This window comes from Rhincodon typus, chromosome 10 (assembly GCF_021869965.1).
Source record: "Rhincodon typus isolate 14 chromosome 10, sRhiTyp1.1, whole genome shotgun sequence".
NCBI classification, from domain to species: Eukaryota; Metazoa; Chordata; class Chondrichthyes; order Orectolobiformes; family Rhincodontidae; genus Rhincodon; species Rhincodon typus.
In genome coordinates this window covers 21,772,921-21,792,453 of record NC_063341.1, presented here as the reverse complement: position 1 = coordinate 21,792,453, position 19,533 = coordinate 21,772,921, and the positions used below count along the sequence as shown (strand labels likewise).

At 38.5% G+C, this 19,533-nt stretch overlaps 1 protein-coding gene across 3 annotated transcripts in view; it reads left to right on the top strand.

Annotated features, from left to right (window-relative positions):
• keap1b (kelch-like ECH-associated protein 1b) overlaps positions 1–19,298 on the top strand; it is a 51,660-nt gene extending 32,362 nt beyond the window's left edge. For all 3 annotated transcript variants that reach the window (XM_048601608.1, XM_048601606.1, XM_048601607.1), the window contains exons 3-6: positions 2,862–3,547; positions 4,403–4,608; positions 5,840–6,016; positions 18,290–19,298. In XM_048601608.1, the coding sequence (XP_048457565.1) occupies positions 2,862–3,547; positions 4,403–4,608; positions 5,840–6,016; positions 18,290–18,438 (1,218 nt within the window). In that variant the 3' untranslated portion in view covers positions 18,439–19,298. The remainder of the gene's footprint in view (positions 1–2,861; positions 3,548–4,402; positions 4,609–5,839; positions 6,017–18,289) is intronic.
• The last annotated feature ends 235 nt before the right edge of the window (positions 19,299–19,533 follow it).

Here is a 19,533-nt window from a genome sequence, read left to right as displayed (position 1 = left end):
ACGTGAATAGGTAGGGTTTAGAGGGGTATGGGCCAAATGCTGGCAAATGGGACTAGATTAATTTAGGATGTCTGGTCGGCATGGACGAGTTGGACCGAAGGGTCTGTTTCCATGCTGTATGGATCTGAGTCTATTTGTGAAAAAAAAATGCAGAATTTTGAACGAGAATAGATACTTACAAACTCTGTGTTTTATATTAATCTGACAACTGAATCGTGATGTCATGACCTATGATTTGGCAACTTTCGCAAGTCAGTACATTATCGCAAGCAAGATAAGTATATCTTGGTACTGAACATGCATCATTGAAAAATATGACAAATTGCATGCCTGCCATTTGAAATATCACTCCACACAATTTTCTAACTGGCTTACTTGATCACTTATGGGTTATCTATGTTAATTTCCCAAAATATGAACTCCTAAAATCGTTATAAATCAGAATCAGCAGCATATGGAAAACAGACAAATCATTTCACTGTTTCCTTCAGATTTCTTTGAGAGGTCACTGATTTATAAACAACTTTTTTAAAAGTATATGACCCAAATTTAATTCACAAATACTTTTGAGTGCCTGTAAAATGTTTCTATGTTCTCTTTTAGTCGGGGGAAAGAGGGGAAACAGTGCAGTGTGGTTTATCCCCAGTCTAAAGTTCTCTCTGTATTCCATGTGATCTAACCTGGGATTTGAATTTTACTCATAGAATTCCTACAGTGTGGAAACAGGCCATTTGGCCGAACAAGTCCACACTGCCCTTCCGAAGAGCATCCCATCCTGATTCATTCCCCTACCCCTGCATTTCCCCACGTCTAACCCACCTAACCTAAACATCCCTGGACACTACGGGAAATTTAGCATGGCCAATCCACCACTCTTTGGACTGTCGGTGGAAACCCACACAGACATGGGGAGGATGTGCAAACTCCACACAGACAGTCGCCCAAGGGTGGAATCGAACCCGGGTCCCTGGCACTGTGAGGCAGCAGTGCTAACTACTGAGCCACTGTACTGCGCCTTTTTAAGCTTTTTTTAAGCTTTTATTGTGTATCTATCCGAGTGCAAGCAGCCCCTAAATATTCATTGACATTACTGCTGCCCCATCGTAACTCCATTCCCATTACTGTTATGAAAGCTCAGCTTGTGCTGCACCGTCCACCCACTAAGTGTCAGTTACTGATAGTTTTGAGTTGAGAGCATTGTTCAGAAAGGTAACTGAAAATTGAGGACTAGAAGAAATTAGATGAGAGACTGAAGTATCAAACAAAATACTTGTGAATTTGTCAGTTACACTAAAGAACGATTTAAAAGTAGCTTTGAAGCTCTTAATGGAGATACAGGCATGAAAAGACTGAGTCTAAACTAAGGAGTCACGGTAAGAACTGAGGTTAAAAGCCTCTGAAGAAAAACAGTGTATTTTCCATGAAAATGAACAATTATGAAATGTTAAGTCTATTTGATGTGAGCGATTTGACAAATTTTGTTTGATGTGATACATCTGTACACGTATTTAACACTTACAAAGGTGAGATTGTTCCACATTAGGAAATGGAACAACCTATTTAAAAGAAAAAAATTGTCCAGTCGTGTTTTGTTTACCAGTCTCAGTAGTTATGGCAGACTCCTTTTACTCTCTTGCAACAATCTACCTTATCCCAAGATTAACAGAGCTTCCTTAGAGCAGTAATTTGTTTCCTTTTTAAAATATAGTAATGTGAAATTAGGTGAATTTGTGACATGGTCACTATAATTGCTATGAATTGGACTTTAGCAGAAAAGAAAGTTCATTTCACAAAGGTGTCTAATCTTTGAGGGCTAAGTTCAGATTTCAATATAAATTCCAGTCTTGCAATATCACATTGAACTCATCGCACCTGTCCTTCCCTCTCTTAGTTTTAAACTGATGTTTTGTATTATGATGCTCATTTGGTTGAGTGGTGTTTTGGAGTGCAACATATCCTACAAGCAATTGCTAAGAGCTGAGTTCTTTGAACCCTGCAATTATGCAGTAATTTCTTCAACAGCCATAGCAGTGACTGGTTTAATATAAATTCTGAAGACTTGGAAGTTGTCAAATCAGTCCTCTCTCCATTCAGAGTAATTATAAAGTTTGGGAGGGTGGGGGTGAGCAGCAGGTATGCCTCTGACAGAGATTCCTTGTTTATTAAAGAGGGGGGAAAAGCTAAAACTTGGAAAACCAAGTAGCTGGAGTAAACTATTTTGGCCTGTTGAGCCTACAACATCACTTCACAAGATTATGGCTGATTTTGTACCTCAACTCCACCTACCCCCATATCTCATATCTTTCAATTCCCTTGTCACCTAAATCTATTGACATCCTGTTTTGAATGTACACAATAACTGAGCATCCACAGCTCTCTCAGGTAGAGAATTACAAAAGTCCGTAACTGTTTGAGTGAAATGATTTCTCCAAATTGCAGTTCTAAATAGCTGATCCTAATGCTGAACCTCCTAATCATGTTCTAAATTCCTCTAGCAGCGAATAATTTTTTGTTTGTGAATACCCTGTCAAACCTCTTTAAGCTTTGTGTATCTTTGTGATCACATAGATATATTTTCTTCACCAAGAGTGTTTTGTAAATTTGTCTTTGGCTTAAATTAGTAATATCTTAAACCAAAATTGATGGTAAGGGGGTGTGTTTATGTTAAGAGTCAGGACTAAATTACGTTCTTAAAATATGATTTCAATGTTTTTCCTGTAACTATCCACCAACTTGGTGCTCTTGCATTTTCATGTTTATTTCTATTTTGTATCTTGTATATTAGAAAAAGTTGATTTTAAATTAGATAGCAATCTGTTGATTCAAGAATAAGCAACCTTCTATTATACCCTTATTGATAGGTAGCAAAACAGGAAGAATTCTTCAACCTTACACAGTGCCAGCTGGTCAGCCTAATCAGCCGAGATGAGTTGAACGTGCGCTGTGAGTCCGAGGTCTATCATGCCTGTATAGAATGGGTGAAATATGACTGTGAAAACAGACATCCATATATCCACGCATTACTGAATGCAGTAAGGTGCCATTCTCTGACTCCAAATTTCCTGAAAACGCAACTGCAGAAGTGTGAAATACTCCGAATGGACTCCAAATGTAAAGATTATCTTGTAGAAGTCTTTAAGGAGCTGACACTGCACAAACCAACCAAGGCTTGTCCTTGCAGGTCACCAAATGTTCCTCAGTTAATGTACACAGCGGGAGGCTATTACCGGCAATCACTGAATTTTCTGGAAGCTTACAATCCTTTGGAGAACTGTTGGATCCGATTGACAGATATGCCTTTACCGCGGAGCGGCTTAGCTGCTTGCACTGTTCATGGACTCCTATATGCAATAGGAGGAAGAAATAATTCGCCAGATGGCAATACTGATTCAAATGCATTGGACTGTTACAATCCTATGAACAATCAGTGGTCCCCCTGTACACCAATGAATGTTCCCAGAAACAGGGTTGGAGGAGGAGTGATAGATGGAATGATCTATGCTGTTGGTGGATCTGAAGGCTATATCCATCACAATTCTGTAGAAAGGTTTGTCTCACTACATTTCAAAAATTTAGAAAATTAAAACGTTGCTATTTCTCTTCTCTGCTCTTCTCTCCTCTCCTCCCCCGAGTAAGTCCCTTGTCCTGAATCTAGTTGCAATGTCTCCCATCTCTGCTTACTTTCATCAATAGACCCTGCTGGAAACTTCTTTAGTCTGTCATCACATAGTGCATTACATCTTTCATCATACCATCAAGAAAAGGGAAGAAATCGCATGCATTTAAATTTATTTTATTGATCTTTTAACAGTCAAAAGCTGATGTAAATTCTGTTTTTCGGCAGTTTTTGGACTGTTTCAGTTCTGTAAGTAGACCTGCATTGAGTGCAAATTCCAAGAGTTTAACAACAGCTAACCATCATTCAGTTCTGCTGAGTGAAAGTAACACCAGTGTTTACCAATATTGCTTTTAATGTACAAAGTTTACATATTGTCCATTCTTCCTACATTTTATGACTCACTCTTGTAACCCAGAGGTTATTATGCTGGATTATAAATTGTACTAGTTAGAAATATTAAAATATAGTTCTAATAGTTTGAAATAATAGTTACCTTAAAATAATTCCCTCTTATCCCTGGACAGTGAATAACTTAGTAGTATCTTCAATTACTTAGGAGTCTTCCTTCTGACCCTGTTCATTAAATATGTCTAACAACGAATCTCCCAAATTGTTATTCGTCTTTCAGAAATTCTAACCTGTTTTTCTAAATTCAGACAGAATTTCCAATCTGCCATCCAATTATGTTTGTGGCTATACACCTCAGAGCATTGATACATTACCTCTTGTTTCCTGTGAGCTATGTTTATATCACGTTTTAGAACAGTACATTTGCACTTACAGATATGATCCAGAGAAGGACCAGTGGGAATTTGTGGCTTCAATGTCAACCAGCAGAATCGGTGTTGGTGTTGCAATAGTAAATCGCCTTCTGTATGCAGTTGGTGGCTTTGATGGAACAAATCGCCTCAATTCAGCAGAGTGTTATCATCCTGAAGACAACATGTGGAACACCATTGCACCAATGAACACTGTTAGGAGTGGAGCAGGTGAGTAATTTGGAAAAAATCACTTAGGACATCAAGCTTAAAATTGAACAAAAACAGAAGTTACTGGAAATGCTTAGTGGGTTTGGTAGTGTCTGTGAAGAAAAAAATCAGAGTTAGTGTTTCGGATCCGGTGACTCTTCCTCAGAACTCTGAGGAAGGGTCACCAGACCCGAAATGTTAATTCTGACTTTTTTCTTGACACATGCTGCTAGACTTGCTGAGCATTTCCAGCAGCCTCTGTTTTTGTTCCTGATTTACAGCATCTGCAGTTCTTTCAGTTGTTATTTAGCTTAAAATTGAAACTGTGTTAGGGGAAAGTTTGTGATGGCACATTTATCCATTCTATAGTACGGTGATTGTCATTGGCAGAAAGGAGATGCACCTCTTTACCTAAAATCCCACTTCCTAACTCCCCTAAATCTACCACTTGTCACAACAGAAGAAGGTAAAATATGTGTAGATAGCTTGAGTTGATAAATACATGGAGTTCATCATGAACTCTGGAAGCATTAGGCAGTCTTGGAGTTCTATCTGCCTGCAAGACTTCACTATCCAGATAACCCCAATCTCACTGCCAACGTGTAACACAATTTAATATCAATGAGTTGACTGGAAAGCCAATAATAAGCTGTTAAGTGTTCGTTTCCTTACTGAATAGAAGCTGAAGGCTGCCACCACGTTCCACAAAACAAGATATCCAATATGTAACTAAATGTCATGTCACATTATTCTCCTGAAAGTGAATTAATATTACATTTTTGTTCTCTTACATGTATTTTGAAAGACATTCTGAGTAAATTGATTTTCTTTTATAAAATATATTGAGTTCTATATACTTTATTTATGTTGCATTAGATGATGTTAAACTTGACATTGGCAGAAGCACTACAATTAGAATTAGTGACCCAGATCTGAAGAGTCAGCCATGTTTCTTATTCCTGATAACTTTGTTGATAAGTGTATGTGTGTGTGCATATAACTCGTCTGTCCTGTGAGGATGGAATAAAGTTTAGCTATGAAGCTTTACCATGATAATTGAACATTCTGCCCAATACTAGTTATGTGAAACAGTAATACAGTAATTATAGTCATGAGCAAGGTATAGTAGGAGTGACTATGTCCATCGAACCATAGCCCAATGTGAATCAGTACCTTTAAAAAGAAAGAAGAAAATGTAGAGGGTGTAGAATTGCAAAACTGTTATACTAAAGGACTTATTATTTTTGTTTAGGTATCTGTGCACTAAAAAACTATGTTTATGCAATTGGAGGATATGACGGTGTAAACCAACTTAACAGTGTAGAACGATATGACATTGAAATGGACAGATGGACATATATTGTGCCAATGAAACACAAGCGCAGTGCACTTGGAGTAACAGTCTATCAGGGCAAAATTTATGTGCTTGGTAAGTTTTAAACATCAAACTTTATTTCCTCACTATTGGCAATCTTGGTGCAACGTCTCCAGACAGGTTGGTTCCAAACTGAAACAAGTCCTGGTTTATATCGTTTGAGATTTTTGTCCATTTTGAATGTTTGTGCCTTTAAATAAGTTTTAAAATTTGTTCATTCACAGGATGTGGGCGTTGCTGGCTGGGCCAGGATTTATTGCCCATTCATAGTTGCCTTTCAGAAGATGGCAGCGAGCTGCCACCTTGAACTGCTTCACTCCATTTGGTGTTTATACACCCACAATGCTATTAGGGAGGGAGTTCATAGAATTTGACCCAGTGTCACTGAGGGAACGGCAATATATTTTCAAGTCAGGATAGTAGGTGATGCCATGTATCTGCTACCCTTGTCATTCTAGATAATAGTCATAATGGATTTGGAGCGGCTATCTAAGGAATCTTAGTGAAATTCTGCAGTGCATCTTACAATACACACTACTGCCACTGAGCACTTGTGGTGGAAGAAGTGAATGTTTGTATATATGGGGCCAGTCAAGTGGGCTTCTTTGTCCTGGATGGTGTCAAGCTTTTTGAGTGTTGGTAGAACTGCGCTCATTCATTACATGCTTAACTTGTGCCTTGTTGATGGTGGACAAGCGTTGAGGAGTCAGGAGCTAAGCTTCTTGCAGCAAAAATTCCTAGTTTCTATCTGATCTTATAGCCACAATACTTATGATAACTAGTTCAGTTTCAACCCCCAGGATGTTGATACTAGGGGATTTGGTGATGTCTTTGAATGTCAAGGGGCAATGGTTAAATTCTCACTTGTTGAAAATAGTCTTTGCCTGAAGTGTACGTGGGGTATGATTGTTAGTTGCCACTTGCTAGTCCAAATCTAGATGTTGTCCAAGTTTTGCTGCATTTGAACATGGAATGCTTCAGTATCCAAAGATCGTGAATGGTGCTGAACATTGTGCAATCACCTTGATGTACATTTCCACTTCTGACCTTATGATGGAGGGAAGAACATTGAAGCGGCTGAAGGTGGTTGGACCTAGGACACTATCCTGAGGAACTCTTGCTGAGATGACTGACTTCCAACCACCACAACGATCATTCTTTGTGCCAGAGAGTTTTCTCCCAATTCCCATTAACCTTAATTTTGCTAGAGATACTTTCTGCCTTTAAAACCTTCTGGTACGTAGTTTTATAGGTGCATGGAAAGACAGATACATCACAGAATGCCACTGTACCTAACCAGTCCATTTTAACATTTGCCTTCCCAGAGAGCATATAGTCCCAATCATAATTGTCCATTCGGTTTCCATAATATCCCTTCACCACATTTCTAATCTAATCTCGAAAATTAATATGGTTTATTCCTCAGCTATTAAACCACATGTGAATTTTGTAACTTCTCAACTCTCTGAATAGAGAAGTTTCTGCTGCATTCTATTTCACATCCTTTGTATTTAATTTTTATATCTACTGATCCTCATTCTTAATCTTTCCATTATTGGAAACAAGTTGTTTTAATCAACCCTTTTTTGTTTCAAGAAGATTGCCTCTCATTTTACTAAACTCCATTGAGTATAGGCGCAACCTGCTCAACCTTTCATTATTAAATAATATTTTTATCACAGTAGAGAAGACTCTCTGAATTGATGTCAATGCTTTTAGATTCTCCCCTTAAGTGGATAGACCCAACTGTTCAGTTTACAGCTGCAGCCTCATTAATACACTGTATAGTTGTAGTGAGACTTCTTTACTTTTATACTCCACCACCTTTGCAATGAAGGCCAAAATTTTATTTGCCTTCCAAATTTCTTGCTGGACCTGCATGCTAACTTCTGTGATTTATTTACAAGGACATCCAGACCTCCCTGAATTGTAGCATTCTGCAGTCTCTGTTGAGTTTAAATATATTCTAATTTTCTATTCTCCCTGCCAAAGTGCACAGTCTTACATTTGCCAGATTATACTCCAATTACCACAATTTTGCCCACTTGGAAGCACCAAGGATCAGAGAAACTTTGATCTGCATGTCCACCTGTCTCTTAAGTTAGTGGGGCAGGTAGAGAAAGTGGTTAAGAAGGCATATGGGATACTTACCTTAGTAGTCGAGGCATAGAGTTTAAGAGCAGGGAGATGATCCTGGAGCTGTATAAAATGTTACTTAGGATGCAGCTAGAGTATTGTGTGCAGTTTTAGAAACCACATTATAGGAAGGATGTGATTGGCCCGTTGTGGGTGCAGAAGAGATTTACCAGAATGTTGCTTGGAGTGGAGAATTTGTTATGAAGAGAAATTGGATAGACTGGGGTTGGTTTCCTTGGAGCAAAGAGACTGAGGGTTGGGTATGATTGAGATGTATAAAATTGAGGAACAGAGACCGAGAGATGGGAAGAAACATTTCCGCTTGGTTGGGTGTTCACTGACCAAGGGGCATAGATTTAAGCTAAGGGACCAAAAGTTTAGTGTTGATGTGAGAAAATTCTTTCTCACCCAGAGGGTGGGAATCTGGAACTTTCTGCCCGTTAGGGTGGTAGAACCATGAACTCCTAACATTTAAGTAGTATCTAGATGTACACTTGCAATTCCAAAGCATGAAAGGCTATGGGTCAAGTGGTTTAGAATAGTTAGATGGCTGGTTTTGACCAGCACAGATTCAAATGACTGAAGGGCCTTTTTTTTCTGTGCTGTGGACTTCTATGACTCTGTGTCAATTACTTAACCTAACTTTATTCCTTGTCATTCTCTCAACCTTCTCTCCCAACTTCATAATGTCAACAAATGTACGAGCAAAATAGTTGATCCCTTCATCCAAGTCATTAATGTAGATTGGAAATGGCTGACGCCCCAGAACTGATCTCTGCGACCCTCCCCCAGTTACAGTTTGCAATCTGAAAATGATACATCCATCCCGACTTGTAATTAGCCAGTCCCCTCTCTCTGCTAATATTTAACAACTCTCCCCAGTCATGAGCTCTTCTGTCATAGCCTTTTACATGGTACCTTTTATCAATTGCCTTTTTGTGATCCAAATACACCACGTTTGTTTGATTCCCATTTATCAAGCCTGCTTGTTGCATCCTCAAAAAACTTGAAATTTGTCAAATGCTATTTCCTTTTCACAAGCTCATGGTGACTCTGCCTGATTATAATATAATATTCTAAATAGCCTGTGGCTACAATCTTTAATAATGAATTCTGGGATTTTTTTAGTAGCAGATGTTAGACTAACTGGCCTTTGTTTTTCTACTTTCTGTCTTTCTCTTTTGATTAGTGGTATTATATATGCAGTTATCCTACCTGTTGGTACATTTGTCAAAATCTAGGGAAGTTTGGAAGATTGCAAGCAATGTATTCATGTCTCTGCAGTCTCTTATTAGACCTAGGATGCAGGACATCAGGACCAGGGTATTTATTTTCCTAGTACATTTATCCATCAATCATTGTTTTACATTTCTCCCTCCCTTTTTGCAGCTTAATTTTCTGCTAATCTTACAATGCTTTCTGTTTCCTAATGTGAAACATATACAAAATATTTGTTCAACATTTTTGCCATTTCTTTGTTTCTTCTTGTTAATTCTCCACCCAGCCCCCTAAGACACCAACACTGACTGAATCTACTCACTTCTTTTTTATATACCTTTAAAAGCTTGCATTATCTGTTGTCATATTTTTTGGTTTTTTTCTCCTCATACTTAATTCCTCCCTCCTGTCCTTCCTCTCTCCCTCTTTAGTCATCCTTTGCAGGTTTTTAAAATGCCTTTGAATTTTCATGGTTACCAAAAATCTTTACAGCATTTCTTACAATTGTTATGCCCCTGAGTTGCTTTAGTTAGTCAGTGATCGAACATCCTTCTCATAATCTCTTTCTTTCTCGATGGAATGTATCTTTGTTGAGACTTATTTAATATCTCCCTCCTTACATATCTCCATTATCACTAAGGAGGCAGTGTTGGGCAAGCTAATGGGGGCTAAAGGTAGACAAGTCTCCTGGACCTGATGAAATGCATCCCAGGGTACTAAAAGAGGTGATGGGGGAAATAGCAAATGCACTCGTAATTATTTACCAAAATTCACTGGACTCTGGGGTGGTTCCCACAGATTGGAAAACAGCCAATGTGATGCCACTGTTTAAAAAAGGAAGTAGACAAAAAGCAGGTAACTATAGGCTAGTTAGCTTAACTTCGGTAGTGGGGAAAATGCTTGAATCTATCATTAAGGAAGAAATAGCAAGACATCTGGATATAAATTGTCCCATTGGAAACACCCAGCATGGGTTCATGAAGGGTAGGTCATGTTTAACTAATTTGGTGGAATTCTTTGAGGACATTACTTGCATGGTGGACAATGGGGAACCTGTGGATGTGGTGTATCTGGATTTCCAGAAGGCATTTGACAAGGTGCCACGCCAAAGGCTACTACATAAGATAAAGTTCCACAGTATTACAGGTAATGTGTTGGCATGGATAGAGGATTGCTTTCTACTGGTCAACCAAAGAGTAGGGGTAAATGGGTGTTTTTCTGATTGGCGGTCAGTGGCTAGTGGTGTGCCTCCGGGATCAGTGTTGGGACCGCCATTGTTTACAATTTACATAGATGATTTGGAGTTGGGGACTAAGTGTGGTGTGTCAAAATTTGCAGATGACACTAAGGTGAGTGGTAGAGCAAAGTGTGTAGAAGACACTGAAAGTCTGCAGAGGGATATAGATAGTCTAAGTGAGTGGGCAAAGGTCTGGCAGATGGAGTACAATGTTGATAAGTGTGAGGTCATCCATTTTGGTAGGAATAACAGGAAAATGGACTATGTTTTAAATGGTAAAAAATTGCAGCATGCTGCTGTGCAGAGGGACTTGGGTGTCCTTGTGCATGAATCGCTAAAAGTAGGATTGCAGGTGCAGCAGGTGATTAAAAAGGCAAATGGAATTTTGTCTGCCATTGCTCGAGGGATGGAGTTTAAAAACAGGGAGGCTATGCTGCAGCTGTATAGAGTCCTGGTGAGGCCACACCTGGAGTACTGTGTGCAGTTTTGGTCTCCTTACTTGAGAAGAGATATACTAGCACTGGAGGGGGTGTAGAGGAGATTCACTCGGTTGATTCCAGAGTTGAGAGGGTTGGATTATGAGGAGAGACTGAGTAGACTGCGATTATACTCATTGGAATTCAGAAGAATGAGGGGAGATCTTCTAGAAACATATAAGATTATGAAGGGAATAGATAAGGTGGAGGCAGGGAGGTTGTTTCCGCTAGCAGGTGAAACTAGGACTAGAGGGCATTGCCTCAAAATAAAGGGAAGCAGATGTAGGACTGAGATCAGGAGGAACTTCTTCACCCAAAGGGTTGTGAATCTGTGGAATTCCCTGCCCAGTGAAGCGGTTGAAGCTACCTCGCTGAATGTTTTTAAGGCAAGGCTAGATAAATTTTTGAACAGTAAAGGAATTAAGGGTTATGGTGAGCGGGCGGGTAAGTGGAGCTGAGTCTCAAAAAGATCAGCCATGATCTTATTAAATGGCGGGGCAGGCTTGAGGGGCCAGATGGCCTACTCCTGCTCCTAGTTCTTATGTTCTTATATCTGCCACTAATTCTGTACTGTCTTATTTAAACCTATTCTCCTATTTCATTTAGCCAACTGTTTTCATAGGCTTCTATGAAATAGCCTTTACTTAAGTTTAAGTCTCTAACTTCAGAGCTAAGTTTCTCACCCTTGAGCTGAATGTGAAATTCATCATGATATGATCACACTCAGTTGGAGGGTACTTTTTGGTTGTTAATTAATACTATCTTTTTGCACATTAACATGTCTAAAATAGCCCCGTTGTGGTTGGTTTCAGAATTTATTGTTTCAAGAAACTGTCCCAAATACATTTTATAAACTCCTCCTACTCTAGACTATTTCTACCAATTTGATACACCAAATCTTTATGGAATCCCCATAAAGATTAAAATCTCCAGTGATTATCACAGTATCTTTATTACAAGCTCCTGTTATTTCCAGATTTATACTCTGCCCTACAGTGTAGCTGCTGTCAGGGGGCTTATAATCCACTCTCAGCAATGACTTTCCTTTATGACTTCTTATCTTTCCCAAACTGTACATCTGGATCCCCAAACCGAGATAGAACCATAGAATCCTTACAGTGTGGAAATAGGCCATTTGGCCCAACGGGTCCACACCAACCAAGCCTCCGAAGAGCATCCCACCCAGACCCATCCCCCTACCCGATCCCTGTAATCCTGCATTTCCCATGGCTAAACCACCTAGCTTGCACATCCCTGAACACTATGGGCAGTTTAGCAAGGCCAATCCACCTACCTGCACATCTTTAGACTGCGGGAAGAAACCAGAGCACCCCGCAGAAACCTGCGCAGGCACGGGAGAATATGCAAAATCCACACAAGACAATCGCCCAAGGGGGATTTGAACCCAGGTCCCTAGCGCTGTGAGGCAGCAGTGCTAACCACTGAGCCACCGTGTTGCCCCAAGAGCATTTTTACCTGTCGTACTGATCTCGCTCTTTTCTGACAGAGCCATGTCACCTCTTGTTTCCTTTCTTCTGGTCTTTCGAAAATATCAGTACCCTTGAATCTTCAGATGCAGTCATGATTACTTGTCCATTATACAGACTTAGTTGCAATGATATGATATCATATCATATATCCTTTCTTCCATTTGGATAATCTATTTATTTAATACTGTGAGCATTCATATAAAGAGCCATTAATTGTCATTTTTACCTTTTTTTTCCTCCTCTGACGTCTACTTGCTGGTGCATTCTTGTGTTTGCGTGCTTTGTCCCTTCCTGTAGCACACTGGTTATTGTTACCCCTATTGTGACAATGCATTACAGTCAAATTATTGTGAATATTGGAAATCTGAAACACAGAGAATCCTGGAAGAACTCAGCAGATCTGGCAGCATCTGTGGAGAGAGAAAGAGTTAACGTTTGGAGACCTGTATGACTTCTTCAGAACCGTTCTGATCATGAACATACCGGACTTGAAATGTTAACTCTGTTTCTCTCTTCACTGGAACCACACGGGAAAAACAGCTGAAAACCTAATGAAAAACCACCTTTGTTGAAATCTCTGTGGGCTACTTTTAACTTTTTTTTCTCTTTATTAGAATTTGTGAAAATTTCAATTGAGAAGGCTGTAAAACATTCTCAATCACAAATGTTAAACTAATTAGCCTGTAATTACTTTAGCCCCATTTTTCTTTTTGACCACTCTGCCATCTTCTAGCATGGTCCAACCCTTGAAATCTAATTTGTTCCTGCTTTTGGTCGATTTCTTCACTCTCTGCTATGCCATTGGGCAATTTTCCCCTCATCTGTTGTCTTTAGGCCAAGTTGTAAAATATGGGAGAGTAAATTAATTTAAATACCAATGATTAAACTTATCTATGGCATCCAAACATTACTGTATTTTTCTTAATGTATTGTAGATATCTTCTAAAATAAAACCTACTGTTGTCCAATGGTCCAGTGAACCTTTTTTAACCTTGCCTCAGCTAGCTTGTCCCTCATCTTTCTGAAGTATGTCATAATCCTTGTCTAGATCTTTTTAGCTTTTCTGTTAAAATTTTTCCTCTTTAGTCGGATATCGTGCCTTACATTTTAGTCAATATGTTCCTTAACTATATTTGGCACATTCACCCTAATTTATTTAATTACTCAAATTAGATTGAGCAAACTCTCCATCCCTGAGAGATCTAACTACCTGCTTAAAGGAGTCTTTGCACACTTCTAGGAGTTAAGTTCTCTTGTCCTTATTGAGTTTGTCAATGTATCAGTCAATAAGTGGATAATTAACATTTCACAAAACAAATTTATTGTTCCTACACATATCTTGAACCTGTGATGGCTGTAGTAGATTGTTAAGGTGGCCCTTCTTTCTTTGTAAGTCAGCACAGTTGGTGTCAGATGATTCTATGCCAGTGGTGACTGAATCCTAACTTGTCTAAATCCCCAGGTGGGCACTTTTGAAAGTAGCAGTAAGGAGAATAAAAATTAGCAGACCTTTTAATTCATACTTTCTAGCCAAGAATGCCAAGGCTAATTGTAACACCAACTGTGTGCCAGCTGAGACTGATGCAGAATCAAACGATCAGAAATTAAACTGGAAGCATTCCTGTTCTGTTCAGCTTGACGTACACCGAGTTGTGCAATTGAGGAATTAAGGCATTGGGAGAGTTGTGCTGAATCTTCATTTCACCTATAGACTTAAGTCTTGGCCCTCTTTTAAATTCTAGAACAAATTGTTTGCCTCAGTTAATATATTACAGCTGGGAACTTACACTTTTCGTACATGTACCTAGGTTATGTGCCAAGATTGCAGAAGTATCTGACATTGCCTACTGCTGTCATACATGGCAAGTTTAAAAGGCACAAGCCAAAATCAGATGTCGATTAGGTATTTTGCATAACTGCTCCTGAGTGTTCTTGCAGCAGGATGATTTGCACAGTTGTATGTGCATCTAGTTTAAAATCACAGGTATTGACCACTTGACGGAGCTCAACAAAATGTGTCTACTGTAAATCTGTTTTTTAAAAAAAGCTTAATTCACAGCAATTTAGTTAGCATTAAAATACAGATTAATTCTTGGAGCCAAGTTTGAAAGATTGGCACTTTACCTCTGTGATTGAGAAAGTGCTGAATATTAACAATGCCTCTTTAGCCTCCAGGTCAATTTTTAGTACTTTGTGTGTTCACGTCGCTGACAACAAAATAAATAGCTGCCTTGCAAGCCATTTATCCAGCATGAGGACCATTTCAATAACTTTGCTGGTCAGCAGCTAATTTTTGGAGCTGTTGTTACTGATCTATTGACAGTGCAAGTACACTAGGAGCATATTTAGGACTGAGGAGGAGAAATTTTGTCACTTAAATGGTTGTCAATCTTTAGAATTCCCTACCACAGAGGGCTGTGGATATGCCATTATTGGATATGTTTAAAGCGAAGATACAGATTTTTGGTGTCTTGGGAAGTTGTTATAGGAAGTCAGTGAGAAAATGGAGTTGAGGCCGAAGATCAGCCATGATCATCACAGTGGGCCATTTGATCTACTTTTGTTTGCATTTCTTATGTTCTTATGAGCCTGCAAATTCCATGGTAGAGACTGCAGAGCGATGTGCACAACTCAAGTTTGCTTGTGTCCTGGGCCAGAAAATATTACTGTAAATAAAATCTCATGCTAATTCTTTTCCCTTGGTTATTGTTCACAGTGCATTCACTGGTTTCCGAATTGAACAGCTTGTTTTTGTTGGACATCTGATGGTAAAATATAATGAGTGGTATGCCACAGGGATTGACATAGATTTTTTTTCAATTAATATTAATTACTTTGATGAAAGGACCAAAGATATGGTAAAATCTACAGATGACACAAGAGTAGGTAAGAAAGCAAATTTGAAGAGGACATCAGGAAACTACAAATGGAAATTGCTGTGTTAAGTGATTGGGCAACGATCTAGTATAATATGGAGAAAATGTGAAACTATCCATTTTGGCAGGAAGAATAATAAAGAAGCACATTATCTAAGTTATTGGAGATTACTGAGCTCTGAGATGCTAAGTGATTTGGGTGGCCCTGTGCATGAATTACGGAAGATTAGTCTGCAAAGAATAGCAAGTAATTCCAAAATTTAGTAGAATGTTTGTTAGTTTTTTGTGAAGGGGATTGAATACAAAAGGAGGTTGTGCTATAGAGAGCATTTGAGACCTCATCTTGAGTATTGGTCTCCTTACTTAAGGAAGTATGTAAATGGGTCAGAAGCTGTTCAGAGAAGGTTTACTAGACTAATGCCTGGCATGGTCAAATTGTTCTCTGAGTAAAGATTAGAGTTTGGAAGAATAAGAAACGACTTGATTGAAAAATATAAGATCCTGAGGGGCTTTGACAGGATGAATGTAGAAGGATGTTTCCTCTTGGGAGAATCTAGATCTCGAGGTCACCCTTTCAAAATAAGGGGTTGTCTATCTAACAGACAATAAATTTTTCAGAGGTCTTTGGAAATCTGCTTTCATTACCTTTTGAGGAAGAGAGTAATTAAATGTTTTTGAGGCAGAGATATGTTTTTGATAAGCGAGTGAAAGGTTATTGGGGTTAGGAAGGAACATGTAGTAATAAATTCAGCCATGATCTCACTGAATGGCAGAGCAGACACAAGGGGCCGAGTGGCTAACTGTATTTTTATGTATCCTGTTGTGGTTTGAAGGTTGATGGTCAGTCACATAGTCCAAAAGCTCTACAGTTGCTTTAAAGAAAGCTACAAGAGTCATCCTATCTGTTTTGTAGTTTGCTGATTAAAGCATTTACTTTTCTCAATTTTTGTGCATTTCTTTATCATATTGTAGATCAATAAACTTCTAAAATTGTCTGTTGTGTTCAGTTCAATTCTTACTAGGAAGTGTGCAATTAGCTTTATTTATAAGGTCAGTTGTGTTTAAAAGTATTATATATGCAGTACATAAAAATCATATTTATATATTTTAGGTAGACCTGAATCTTTGAACAAGTAATTCTAAGATCTAGAGATTTTAAAATGTCCAGCAAGATAACCAGCATTTGAGAAAAATCAGTTAATGATCTGAGTCTGATCCCTTATCAGAGCTCTGATTTGTTAAGGAGAACCAGCTATAATTTTTTTAATTCTAATTTGACCTGTTGCTTTCTAGTATTTAAAATCAAACTTGAATACAACTTATCCCTTTCTTACCTTTTCCAGTACAACACAGCAGCTAAAAGGGTTAAATTGTATTCAAGAATGTAGAGATTAATAGATGACCTAATAGAAATATTTAATATAATTTTTAAGACTTCGAAAGCATAGAAATTATTTGCTCTGGGAGAGTTCAGCACAGGGTGCCATAACCTTAAAATTAGAACTGGACCACACAGGTAAAGAAAGAATTTCTTCACACAGAGGATAGCAGAAACTGAAAGACTCTTTTTGCTCTGAATAAACTTCAGTCTGTTTCACCTAATGGGTTTGAATCAAGAATTGCAGTTATTTTCGGTGAATTTTACTTCCTGCAAAAATTACAGTTCTTTTGGTAATCCTGTGTATCCTTGCATAAACAATCTCTCATTGCTCCAAGAAAACTGTTCCTGCAGTTTTCAGACTAATTTTGGATCAACTGCATTCTTAATATTCAGTTTTAATATTCAGAGTACAGTTTGAATGTCGAACATGTTTCCTTTCCTGGTGATGTGACTCACTGTTCCAAATGGCCAAACTTATAGCAGGTCTGTAGGCTGTTCAACTATTCTGCAGCTGATCCTGCAACTGTCAACATGTGCAAACTTAAAATAATTTAGAATTGTCACAAAACAAACGAAAATCAATGTGTCCAAAGCTCCCCCTCCCCTACACTCTGTGGCACTGTGGGTTGAGAACTCTCCCCACCCCCAAAAAAAACAAAATGTGCTATGGGTTGATGATCACTAACCTGACGCGCCTATTCAGTTTAGTCCAACGTTATGGAGATGAATTAATCAACTGTACATTCTTGAGAACCTTCCTGTCATTTTACCTCCCAAAGTGAAGAAATAATTTCCTTAACTAAGAAAGGAGTTACTATTAGAAGTACCTTTTGAAGAGTAGTTGTTGTAGGCAAGCATGCCAGTCAAATACTGCAGACAGTAAAGCAAAGTTGCCAGAAAATCTTGTTTACAGTGCTGTTGATTTGAGGGGTAACTATTGTCTTGCACACAAGAGAAACAGTCCTGTTTGTCTTTAAGTGGCCCTGGATTGCTTGAATTCACCTTGAGCAAACATACTGGCCTCCATTTAATCTTTCATACAAAACATGGCACCTCTAGCACTGCAGCACTTCATTTACTGCACTGAAATTGTTCAGGTCCTTGGAATGGGACTACAACCTGTGATCTTAGTAACTTGGTAAGGGCTCAGTGCTTGGGTAAAGATGTTTAAAAGAAATAACTAAATTTGTTCTAACAACACTGTCATCACTGATCATCTTAGACAAATAGCTGAAGTACAACCATTTATTTATTTATTTTATTCACAATACACATGCTGAGCAGCAGGCGTATGAGATACTGTCAAGTCTTTACCCAGGAACAAACAAGAATATGAACTATAGAATTAAATACAATGTGCTTGAAATACTCGGGTGTGGTATCAACTGTGGAAAATTAAACAGATTTATTGTTTTAAGTGCAATATGACTCTTCAGAACAGAATATGAATTGCAAGAATGCTCATCTTGGTGAATGTGAATTGTTCATGTTTTGACATATCTTTTGTGGATAGGTGGCTATGATGGACAAGATTTCCTCAGTAGTGTGGAGTGCTTTGATCCAGACACTGGTCAATGGACAGAAGTGACCCAGATGACCTCGGGCAGGAGTGGCGTTGGTGTGGCTGTGACAATGGAACCATGCAATTTGGCTCGGCGCTAATGTTCCCAAGCTCTCAGATCAATCTCCAATCTTAACAGTTCTCCTGGACTTGATAGTGCAGTTTTTGACAGACTGTACTGGCATTTGCTGTAAATCCCTATTTCACCTATGCAGTTGAATCACATGAGCAGTTTTTAAAAAAATTTTGCACTTCGTTTTGCCATAAATCAGAAAATTTTGTATGAACTCCCTTAATTTGACATTTAATAACTGATGAACATAAATTCTGAATCTCTCAACCAGTCCAATTAGAGTGCTTAATGAATACTTGTTAGATATTCACAGGTGGGTTTGTGTTGCAGGGCTTGTCTTGCTCACCAATCTGAAATCTACAGTGTTTATCACCTATTCCCAAAGACAATTTCCATGTTCTAATGAGGATGGCATCTTGTAACAATATGCTAATTACCTAAATTAATTAACTTTGATATTTGTAATTACCCACTTCTTGAACAGCATGCACTAAATAACCGTAATAGATGAGCATATGGTAGTAAATTGGAGCATAAGTCTCTGTTCCATGTGAGAGTGCAGAATCCAGGTCGGATTATATTAGCTACACAGTTAGAGGAGGGGCAGGGGGGTGGGCACTGGAAGGAACATCCATTTAAAAGATTTTCTCCTTTTGCTCTCTACATCTGGTTTCTCTTGTGCTCTGTGTGGAGAAGGGGCTGTTTGGATTTAACTGCGACAGTTTGCCGGTGCCATAACAGATTATTTTGCACTAGTATTTGTGTAAAAATTTCCAAAAGAAATAATTGAATCCATTCTAAGAAAATGAACGTCAGTGACTTAATTTCTAAGACAGTATTTTTAATAAAATGTGTTAACTTTAATAAACATTGTATTTAATAAATGCACTTATGGTCTTTTACAATGTTTCACAGCATAGAATTTAGTGTTCCCAGGGTTGCAACTATTTGGATTTTAATTACAACATTGAAGGCTATAGGTGAGTTCATCAAGCATGTTGACTCTTAATTGCTGATTGTCTTTCCATCTTTATATCAATCTTCTCACCCTCTGTACAGCTAGTCCTCAATTTTTCCTGTTGATCTGTTAATCTACCTTCTTACCCTGACGGAGCTGAGAGAT